Source organism: Antedon mediterranea, chromosome 5 (genome assembly GCF_964355755.1).
Source record: "Antedon mediterranea chromosome 5, ecAntMedi1.1, whole genome shotgun sequence".
In the NCBI taxonomy this organism is placed as follows: Eukaryota; Metazoa; Echinodermata; class Crinoidea; order Comatulida; family Antedonidae; genus Antedon; species Antedon mediterranea.
Genome location: NC_092674.1, coordinates 1,399,249 through 1,411,205, shown reverse-complemented (window position 1 = coordinate 1,411,205; position 11,957 = coordinate 1,399,249). Strand labels below are relative to the sequence as shown.

At 33.3% G+C, this 11,957-nt stretch overlaps 1 protein-coding gene and 1 long non-coding RNA gene across 2 annotated transcripts; one reads left to right on the top strand and one right to left on the bottom strand.

The window, feature by feature from the left end:
• Positions 1–140: 140 nt before the first annotated feature.
• On the top strand, positions 141–6,299 carry LOC140048575 (succinate--CoA ligase [ADP-forming] subunit beta, mitochondrial-like). The gene is made up of 13 exons (XM_072093322.1): positions 141–214; positions 915–1,083; positions 1,369–1,468; positions 1,635–1,725; positions 1,830–1,901; positions 2,648–2,750; positions 2,923–2,990; positions 3,325–3,421; positions 3,780–3,941; positions 4,300–4,442; positions 4,800–4,920; positions 5,269–5,357; positions 5,917–6,299. The coding sequence occupies exons 1-13, from the start codon at positions 143–145 to the stop codon at positions 5,989–5,991; spliced, it is 1,362 nt and encodes a 453-aa protein (XP_071949423.1). The 5' UTR covers positions 141–142; the 3' UTR covers positions 5,992–6,299.
• Positions 6,300–10,352: 4,053 nt separating this feature from the next.
• On the bottom strand, positions 10,353–11,039 carry LOC140048554 (uncharacterized). The gene is made up of 3 exons (XR_011845092.1): positions 10,817–11,039; positions 10,521–10,647; positions 10,353–10,377 (listed from the first exon to the last, which is right to left on the bottom strand). It is a non-coding gene; the product is annotated as an uncharacterized lncRNA (long non-coding RNA).
• Positions 11,040–11,957: the final 918 nt, after the last annotated feature.

Genomic DNA, 11,957 nt, shown 5'->3' with positions numbered 1-11,957 from the left:
AATACACAACTAATTAAACTTGAAAAATGTTATTAGGTTTTTTTTTATATATAAGTAAAGTATTATATTTTTTTATTAGCTGAAATAAACAGTTAACATTTAAAAGTTATAGAATGAGGATAAAACATTCTTAACATTCAAAATGGCTTCTTCAATATGTCGACTCGGGAGCAGATTGATTGCTGCAAAACAGGGATTACAGCATCATACAAAGGTAAGATTATGATTTACTGATTATAGGATTATTTTGGAAATATTCTTGCATTTTATTTTTACAAAATTTAGTGAAAATAGTGTCTAGGCCTAGGCATACTAACCTAAATTAATATGACCGCAAATCGTAGCTGGCTGACAACGGGATTCGCTCCGGTCGCGAGAAGTAGAAAGTGCGTAGGGAGGCCTAGGCCTAGCCTGTCATTATGACATAAGTTAAGAAAGTGCACATTTGGACACGCAACAACCAGCCAGTATTAGGTAGGCTCAAGTTCTATTTATTGAAATAGTGATGACAAACAATATAGGCCTACTATCTATTTTATATTTTTATCACATTAATTTATTATTTATTTTTATTAATTTCTGATAAAGGGCTAGGCCTAGTCTATAGTACTAGTAGGCCAGTGTTGCCCGAAAGCTCTGCTAACTTTTCTGGCTGTTTACTTTATCGTTTTGATTTAGGCCTAGCTTTTTTTTGTATCTCCATTGAGATCCAGCCACTGAATTTTGTCAGTAATTTGCCTTTGGATTTATTAATATTATTATTAATTAAATAAATTTCTTTAAAATTAATGTTAATATTAGAAAAAAAAATTAGCAATAGACCAGGGATGATAGACCAAACATATTCTTGTTGAGTAATCATTCAGTTGACATTGAATTTATATCGTTTGTACATTTTACTTTGTCTTTCCTAGGTCGCTGCAGCCATTGGTAATGGGTTTCTGTGTGGACAACAGCAGCGTAGACATTTATCGCTTCATGAGTACCTAAGTTTCAACCTACTGCAAGAAGCAGGTGTCTCAATCCCTGGGTCAAAGGTTGCTATGACACCAGATGAGGCATTTCAAGCAGCAACAGATCTTGGTAAGAAGGTTTACGATGTTTGGTGTCAAAATTATATTGTAAAGCTCTGTTTACACTATCAAACTAGTGTTACAAAAAAAAATGATGTGCCCAAGTATGATAGTGATATGTTTACATGATAGTGGTATGTTTACATGGTAGTGATATGACATGACATTTTTTATCACATAAAGTTTGATAGTGTAGTAGACAGAGCTCTAGAAGCGGCGTAGTTATGAAAATAAATAAATATATCTACAGTATTTAAGATCTGCAACTTTATGTGTATTTTTTTATTTTGTACAGGAGGGAATGATGTAGTGGTCAAAGCACAAGTACTGGCTGGTGGAAGGGGCAAAGGTTACTTTGAGAGTGGTCTTAAAGGAGGTGTTAAATTAGCTTTCTCGTATGTATTTTTGTTCATAATACCTATACAACATTTTTTTAATCAATACTACAACAATGAGTTAATTGGTATTTCTGGAATTACAAAATTAAATCCAATAGTGATTTATATTTTCCAACTCTAAAAAATATTTTGAAGATGTTATTATTAAATAATCTTTGTGTAGCCCAACAGAAGTACGTGAATTAGCATCTCAGATGATTGGAAACAAGTTAATAACGAAGCAAACCGGAGCTATTGGCAGGCCATGCAATTCTGTAAGTTATTAAAAGTAGTAGTAAGTAGTAAATCTCTGTATAATTTCTGTAAATAATTCATCTACAGTGATAGCTAATATATAATAGTTTATTTGTTATTTCAGGTTTTAGTGTGTGAACGAATGTATTCAAGACGTGAATATTACTTTGCAATAACATTAGATAGATCATATATGGTAAGTATGCATTCACACCTAACATTAGATAGATCATATATGGTAAGTATGCATTCACACCTAACATTAGATAGATCATATATGGTAAGTATGCATTCACACCTAACATTAGATAGATCATATATGGTAAGTATGCATTCACACCTAACATTAAATAGGTCATATATGGTAAGTATGCATTCACACCTAACATTAGATAGGTCATATATGGTAAGTATGCATTCACACCTAACATTAAATAGATCATATATGGTAAGTATGCATTCACACCTAACATTAGATAGATCATATATGGTAAGTATGCATTCACACCTAACATTAAATAGATCATATATGGTAAGTATGCATTCACACCTAACATTAAATAGATCATATATGGTAAGTATGCATTCACACCTAACATTAAATAGATCATATATGGTAAGTATGCATTCACACCTAACATTAGATAGATCATATATGGTAAGTATGCATTCACACCTAACATTAGATAGATCATATATGGTAAGTATGCATTCACACCTAACATTAAATAGATCATATATGGTAGGTTTGAGTTGTAAATGTTGAGTTCCTATGTTTGATTGTTTATAGACTACATTCATAATCTTTCAGAACATTATTCTCATCTACTTTTAAATGTTTTTCAAGATCTTCTATTTTATAATATAGTTGGTGTAAATCTACATTTCATCTTCTAGCTGTAATAAAAGTTAACATTACAGTATATCTATTTGCTATTGTAGGGTCCCGTAATTATTGCAAGTTCAGAAGGAGGAGTTAATATTGAAGAAATAGCTCAAGAAAGTCCAGATTCTATTGTTAAACAAGGAATTGATATCAATGAAGGTAGGCTGTTGCATCTACAGTATTTACTAATATTCATTCTGACATTCAATCAGATATTAAGCTATGTTTTCATCCCTCTCTGCATTCTGCTGATTAGTAAATAATTTGAAATTAGAGTCCAATGGAAATGTAGGGTAGAATTTAACACTTTGCACACTTGTATTATTCCTAGGATTATCAAAAGAAGTAGCAATAGATGTAGCAAAAAGAATAGGTTTTTCAGGAGCATGTATTGAAGATGTAAGTATGTTGTAATGTATAATTGTTATTATTTGACTGAAATACAGTAGTTGTTCTAAAGCTTTGTCTACACTATCAAACTTGATGGGACAACAAAATGTGATGTGCAGATAATATGGACACGATGATGTCATATTATTTTGTTTTGAAAGAAATAAATGTTAACTTGAATTGAATTGAAAAATATCACTTATATATTTAAACATATTATTACTACCATATTTGGGCACATCACACTTTTTTTGTCAAACTACTTTGATGGTGTAGACAAAGCTATACCCTGCTATGAAATAGTATTTTGGGATTATGACAAAAATACTTAATTTGTTTGTAGGCTGCTGATACCTTTATTAAACTGTATAATCTTCTCATAAAATACGATGCAACAATGTTGGAGATTAACCCACTTGCTGAGGATAATACAGGCAAAGGTAGGTTTCAATTGAATTACTACTGTACATACTATAACTAATACTGGTCCCACTGGCCACAAGATTCCAATATTTGTTTTACTAAACTGTTGCGGTGTATTATGAATGTATGATCTCTTTTTATCTGATATAATGCTGTCTACACTATCAAACTTTATGTGACAAAAATGTGATGTGCCCATAATATGGACATGATGATATCATATCACTACCATATTTGGGCACATCGCACTTTTTTTGTCAAACTAGTTTGATAGTGTAGACAGAGTTTAAGCACTGTTTCTGTGTAGTATGAATGTATGTTCTCTTTTCTTATCTGTTTTAACTTGATTATCAATTAAAATGGTTCTTTCTTCAGTTATATGCATGGACTGTAAAATCAACTTTGATGACAATGCGTCATACAGACAAAAAGATATTCATAAATTGAGAGACAATACTCAAGAAGATCCACGAGAAGTAGAAGCATCAAAATCAAATCTGAACTACATTCAACTTGATGGAACAATAGGTTGTCTAGGTAAGTGTCACATAAAACATCTGTCATTTATATTGTGTCAAAAATGCACAGTACAGTGGAATGCCTTCTTGTTTTAACTATATATTTTTTTTAACTTTTTTTGTTTTTTATCTGTACAACGATTTTTTAGATTAATCTTTTTCATTTGCTGTAGATGTATATGTTATCATGCTAAAAAGAAAAAATAATTAGATGAATTTATTTTAATTTTTATTAAACCTTATTTAAAGAAGGTAACACTAAATAGCATATGCTGATAATCCTGGGGCCGTCATATAAACATGAATGAATGAATTTAATGGTCATAATTCCTCAACATTGTCAAAACCTCTACTAAGTATGGACTTACTATTTGCAGTGAATGGTGCTGGTTTGGCTATGTCTACTATGGATATTATCAAACTTAACAAAGGTTCACCAGCTAACTTCTTAGATGTTGGAGGAGGTGCAACTAAAGACCAAGTAAAAGAAGCTTTTAAACTCATTACATCAGATCCAAATGTAAGAAATGATCTATCACCATGACTAAATTTATTGTTAGCCAATATGCCCTGCCAAAAAAGAAACATTTAAGCTAGCATCTATTCCATCACAAAGCGTAAAGTAATTGGGCAAGCGAAATGGCATGCAAGTACTAATGACTGAAAGTAAAAAATCTACCGTAACATCTGATCTCATTCCCAAGCTTATTTAATTGTTTCATATATATAAGTCAAATGTACAGCTTGCCATGTTTGCATGTGATGTGCCCGTATATGGGACATGATGATGTCATAACACTACCATATTTGGGCATATCACTACCATATTTGGGCACATCACTACCATACTTACTAAATGAGTTTGTTTGTTTTGAAGGTGAATGCAATATTGGTTAACATATTTGGTGGCATTATGCGGTGTGATGTGATTGCTCAAGGTATCATAGCAGCTGCCAGTGATCTTAGTCTTAAAATACCAATTGTATGTAGGTTACAAGGTAAGTAAGTCATTTACTTAAGTATTCATTAATATCACACTGTATCACACTGTATCTTGATTTGAGTTGTTAACATTTATTAAACCAATAGAACATTAACAAAAATACCATTTGAATACAATCAAAGATATCATTTAGAAGATGATATACTAAATTAATATAATAGTTATGAATTTCTCTTGTGGTACTGTAATTACATAGATGGGATAAATTTCCTTTTGCCTGAAGTGTGATTGGTGAATTCCAACTGTCATTGGAGTCTTCGTATCTTCTTTAAAGCCATTCTGTCTGGTGCTAGCTTACTTTTGTTTGCTTCTACTGTTGAATGTGTTTATTGTATTTATATAGGAACACAGGTTGAAGATGCTAAAGCACTAATAGCAGCTAGTGATATGAGAATTATTGCCTGTAATGACCTTGATGAGGCAGCTAAAATGGTGAGTTACAAAGCCCTAAACATCTTGCTCTTGAATCAAGCTCTGTTTACACTATCAAAACTAGTTTGACAAAAAAATGTGATGTGCCCAAATTTGGAAGTGATATAATATCATTATGGTCGCATCTCATTTTTTTGTCACATGAAGTTTGATAGTGTAGAGAGATCTTGAGTAAAACTCATGGTTGTCAAAAGGCCCAGAGAAGATCCATCATGAGGATAAATTTAATTGAAGAGAAACTTGGTTATGTGTGTTTTAGAATAATACTCTATACAAATTGTGATGTTGTATGTATCATCTGTCCATACTTTATCTCTGTATTATATGTATCATCTGTAACTCCAATCTGTTTCTGTCTATAAAGCTCAATCTAAACTTTCTTTTTCTCCCTGGTGGAACCAGTCTCAAATCTCTTTGAGGCTTATTTGGACTCTCCAGACGGCTAAACATAGTGTATGTCATGTATATAATAATTTCTGTTTGTGAATACATTTATCTTGTTATTTTAGTGAAAACATTTTCCTCTGGTTTTGCTCAGTATCTCGATCTTGTTTTGTAGGTGGTCAAGTTGTCTGCAATTGTTGAGTTAGCAAAAGAAGCGGCAGTAGACGTTCAGTTTGAATTACCATTGTAATTCAACATAATTATATGAAATTATAAATGCACAAATTATCGCAAAAGAGACGGAAAGTTGTTTTAGTTTGGAATGTGTATATAGGTAATTAAAAAAGACAATTTTCTTTTATCCATGCATTTGTACAAACCTAGTTCTTAACAGTATAAACAAATAGATATTTGTTGGTGTTAATGTAGACATAGTTTGGTATATTTATGTGTACATTACCTAATGTTAAATTAATTTAATGAGAATGTAACATGTTTGTATTTTCATCAATATAATTACACAGTGATAATAAAAAAGAATTATATCATATAATTGTCTCTTTAATAATAAATTTGTACAGTGTTGCACAGATACAAACACAGGACAGCCCATACTGGCTACTTGTAAATGTGAATACACCACAATGGTTTTAATATTTTGAAATATTGGCAATCTAAAGCTCTGTTCACACTATCAAACTAGTTTGACAAAAAAAAGTGTGAAGTGCCCAAATATGGTAGTGATATGCCCAAATATGGTAGTGATATGCCATCATCATGTCCAAATATGGGCACATCACATTTTTTTTGTCACATAAAGTTTGAGGCCTAATACACAACGATAATTTTGTTTTGGAAATCTTATGATAAAATAAACAAATCAACAGTATGCAGTGAATACAATGGAATTGTATTTATTCTATATATCACACACATAATTACTATAATACGATAATACTAACATTTAATAAGATTACAAATCAACGATATATCAGCTATATAGCCTTTGGTTTAAAGCTTTGTCTGATGATGTCATATTACTACCATATTTGGGCACTTTTTTTGTTGTCAAACTAGTTTGAGTGTAGACAGAGCTTAATACAGTATAGATAACATATTTGCAATGTTTTAATAATAAACTTCTGTTAAAATCATCTCCACATACATGTGTTACATTACAGGATTCTAATATACAATACAACAAACTATATAGATTTAAAGCATCCACTTTCATTCATGTCACGTTGTGGACAAATGATCGGTCAGAAAAACGGCGAAAGTCACAGCAAAAGATTATCCAATGTCCATATCTGAAACTTTCACCATGCCTCTTGTAGATTACCTATAATGAGGAAGAAATTGCGAATATGTTACGGTATTCAGACAGCATGTGTCATAAAGCTTGGTTCCCACTTTGACACAACGCAACTACACGTAGACGCAACGCAACTACACGTAGACGCAACACAACTACACGTAGACGCAACGCAACTACACGTAGACGCAACGCAACTACACGTAGACGCAACGCAACTACACGTAGACGCAACGCAAGCGACTGTTCTTTTGATCTATTTTAACATTTTTTACTATTTTTAAAAAACGATGTATTATATAATATATTTCATATAATATTCATGCTCACTCTGGTAACTTTTCAAACTATCTTAAGAACCCAATTAAGAACTCAATCTTTTTCTCACCTACATCTTGTAAAGAAATTGTTGAAATCACTTCCAAATTTAAAAACGGAAAAAGCCCCGGTCCTGATGACATCGATCCCAAAGTTATCAAAGATATTGCTCCTTTCATTATCAAACCCCTCTCTCATATTTTCAATCTTTCTTTGTCTTCTGGTACATTTCCGTCATCTCTTAAAACTGCCAAAGTCATTCCAATCTTCAAAAAGGACGATCCCCATTATTTTGCCAACTACCGTCCAATATCTTTATTATCTTGTTTTTCTAAAATTCTTGAACGGCTAATTTATAACAGACTCTACAACTTCCTCTCTTCTCACAACATTCTTCAAAGCAATCAATACGGCTTCAGGCCTAATCATTCTACTGAACTTGCACTTTTAGATACCCAAAACACAATTTCTTCCGCTTTGTCTAAAAACTACCACACCATTGGCTTATTTCTTGATCTGTCTAAGGCATTCGATACAATTGACCATACAATCCTCCTATCTAAACTTAAATATTATGGCATCCGAGGCATACCACTTTCTCTTCTTACGAACTACCTGAATAATAGAACGCAATTTACTTCCTATAACTCCCACTTTTCTGAACTCCTTCCTGTTACATGCGGCGTTCCTCAAGGATCCATTCTGGGCCCCCTTCTCTTCTTAATCTATGTTAATGACTTAATCCATGCTTCAAACTCTTTTTAATATGTTCAATTTGCTGATGATACCAATATCTTCCTTTCCCATCCTGATTTCAACACTCTAACAAGAACCTTCAACAATGAAATCAGCAATGTTTCAAACTGGTTCAAACTAAATAAGTTATCCCTTAACATCAGTAAAACAAACTACATTCACTTCTCCACTAACAAAAAAACTAATAACAATCCGAATGCAAATATATACATCGATCACACCCCTATCAAACAAGTTGAAAGCACATCATTTCTTGGTGTTCAAATAGACAACAAATTAAACTGGAAGCTTCATATAGCTCAAATCTCCAATAATATCTCCAAAACCATTGGTGTACTAAATAAACTGAAATCTACATTACCTCCTAAAATCATCACTTCTTTGTACAATACACTCATCTTGCCTCACCTCTTCTATTGTAACACTGTCTGGGCAGCAACAGATTCAACGCATCAAACTCTTTGTCCATGGCTTAGTACTGAAACAACTAAACTTGACAGACTATTCAAACTCCAAAAGAAGGCAGTCCGTATATGTACCCAATCAAATTATCTCTCACATACTAAACCGCTTTTCCATGATCTAAACACCCTAAATATCTTTGACATAAACAAATTACAGACAGCCCTTTTCATGTATCGACTTTCCAATAACACACTTCCTAATACCTTAAAAAGATTTTTTTCAAAAAAATAACGAGCTTCACAAATATAATACCCGAAATTCAAACAAATACGTCCAATCTAACCTAAATCGAAACTCTTCCCGAAATTCAATTATCCACACAGGCCCCTTACTATGGAACTCCCTTAACAAGTCTTTATTTGATTATAGTTTCATCATATTTAAATCAAAATACAAAAAATACCTAATATCAAAATACAAACAAACTTAATATTTCACCCAAATTTTGACCTATTTCAAACACCTCTTTTACCCTTATTTATTTATTTGTTTGTTTGTCTTGTCTTTGTCTATACTTGGTCTCTTGCGTAGTGTATGTACCGTCTGTAACCCCTGTTTGTCTCTGTCTATGAACAGTTGATCCAATTTTTTTTTTATACAACTTTTTTCTTGGTGGAACCTGTCGTAAAGCTCTTTGAGCTTATTTGTGTTTTCTCCAGATACAATGCATTTATATTAACTTGATTCATACTTTGTCAACATATTTTGAAATTTGCTTTGTATAAATAAAATGAATGAATGAATGAATGAATGAATATAATCATGTATGTTGTTAGGTTTTATGCTGGACTTTTTGAAAAACAACAATGTCCCCTTTGTGGGACAACGTTGATATTGTCATCCAGTAGAAATATGTTTATAAAAAAAAAAGAAATCTATTGCGACATGATTGGTCAAATTACTGCCCGTTTACGTCCTTGCGTTGCATCCATGCCTCCTAGTGGGAATCAAGCTTAATGTGAGAGTAAGGCTTTATTTACACGAACGGACCCTGTCTTCTGCTCTTCCATGCAAACTAAGTAGTTTTTAAATTAGTTAGCATTGATTACTCGTACTATGTGACGTTGTTTCATTGATCACTAAAGCTTGGTTCCCACTAGGACGCAACGCAGGCTAGTTGACCAATTACAAGCGACTTTTCGAATCCATTGCTTGTGATTGGTCAAATTGCTTGCGCTGCGCGTACGTCCTTGCGTTACGTCCTAGTTGGAACCAAGCTTAAGGAAAAAATGCGCAAGCCTACCTTCATTTAACTGTTTCTTCAAACAAATCTGAAAGAAGAAATTAGTAAATGTTATTTGATGGCAAGTCAGTATATAATGCTAGCTCTGTCTACACTATCAAACTAATTTATGTGACAAAAAAAAGTGTGACGTGCCCAAATATCGTAGTGATACGCTTAAATATGGTAGTGATGACATCATCATGTCCATATATGGGCACAAATATTTTTGTCACATAAAGTTTGATAGTGTAGACAGAGCTTTATACTCAGCAATAGTCGTAATGGTTTGAAATAATTGTGTAGCCGCACATGATTAACGTGTTTTCGTTCACTTTTACTCAATTGTGACGTGCTTGTTACGTTTCGCCTCGTGTATCTCTGATTAAACATTCTCCGGATCTGAAATTGTGAAAACAAAATGATAAAATAATACATACATTTATTAAGTTTAATTTTCTCAATTATTGCCGTCGTAAATAATATTTATTATTATTAATCGTATAAAAACTACAAACCTCATCATTCAGCAGAATAAGTTGGCAAAAAATGAATACTCCCTATAAAGACAAAATTGTGATTAAATTTTTTTATTGTGTTTAAGTGCTAAAAACGCAAAAAAGTCAAACTGCAAGTAAAAACGTCATACTCAGTTGCGGGCTCAGTTGTTAATATTTTATTTGGTGGTCAGGGTAAGGCTTACTTGTGACGAGTTAAAGATGACGAATACGTATGCAAAGAAATGTGTATCATCAAAAGACGCCACCAAGCCAAATATCCAGGTCAGTCCCATCAAGGGTAGCATCAACAACACTGCACGAATACTGGTTCTGTAAAAATATGAATAAAAAGGAAAATAGCCAGCTTGTAGTTTTCACATTCATTACATCATGAACATCTCCACATAGAAACCGCAGTAAACGTGTACCTACATATTTGTTTGTACGTCATAGCCCTACCCCTACTACAACAACTAAAATAACAATTTCCATGTCTTACCTCATTCGTTCTTTCTTCCTTTTAGTTGCATTTACTTTTAAATTTATAAATCGTCTGATAACTGCGAGCAGAATAATCGTGTTCCCCTGCAAGGACAATTATTGCATGGGTATTTTCACTACGTCTTTATTACGTCATTTGTGTTACTACACCACGTCATTTGTGTTACTACGCTCTAACTACCACGTCCTTTGTGTTACAAGGCGCCAACTACCACGTCATTTGTGTTAGGCCTACTACGCGCCAAAAAAAACGTCATTTGTGTTACTACGCGCCAACTACCACGTTATTTGTGTTACTACGCGCCAACTACCACGTCATTTGTGTTACTACGCGCCAACTACCACGTCATTTGTGTTACTACGCGCCAACTACCACGTCATTTGGTGTTACTACGCGCCAATTACCACGTCATTTGTGTTACTACGCGCCAACTACCACATCATTTGGTGTTACTATGCGCCAACTACCACGTCATTTTTGTTACTACGCGCCAACTACCACGTTAATTGTGTTATTACGCGCCAACTACCACATCATTTGGTGTTACTAAGCACCAACTACAACGTCATTTCTGTTACTAAGCGTCAACTACCACGTCATTTGGTGTTAATGTTACTACGCACTAACTACCACGTCATTCAATAAATTGTACTTACAGCAATCACCATGAGGATCGGTACAACAAATGCCCAAATAATGGGCGTTGAAGTGTCAAGCCAACAACTACGGAGAAAAACAAGACAATTATGATTTAACATTTCATGACGTAGTTCTGTCTATCAAACTAGTTTGACAAATTGTGCCCAAACAGTGATATGACATCATCATGTCAATAGGAACATCACATTTTTTGTCACATAAAGTTTGATAGTGTAGACAAGGCTTAACTGTTAACAAATACTGTAAGACTTACAATTGTTGAGTTCCATAACCAGATGGTTTAGATGAAAATGAGATCAACACAATTCCAAGAGGTGGCACTACAATTAGAAACATGTTAGAACAAAAGTGAAGTAGATTTAATTAACCCATCTGGTACATCTAAACATCCCCAGAGAAAGTTGATGAAACTTACCCCAACCGGATATGACGTAAACATAACTTTTCGGGTTCCTTTGATGAAGGTTGATGTTGGACA

What these genes read in the sequence shown, in the direction of transcription:
- LOC140048575 (XM_072093322.1), top strand. Translation starts at nt 143, where the DNA reads ATGGCTTCTTCAATATGTCGACTCGGGAGCAGATTGATTGCTGCAAAA. An exon ending in GATTACAGCATCATACAAAG is followed by an intron (nt 215 to 914) that starts GTAAGATTATGA and finishes TGTCTTTCCTAG; the next exon opens with GTCGCTGCAGCCATTGGTAA. An exon ending in TGAGGATAATACAGGCAAAG is followed by an intron (nt 3,422 to 3,779) that starts GTAGGTTTCAAT and finishes TTCTTTCTTCAG; the next exon opens with TTATATGCATGGACTGTAAA.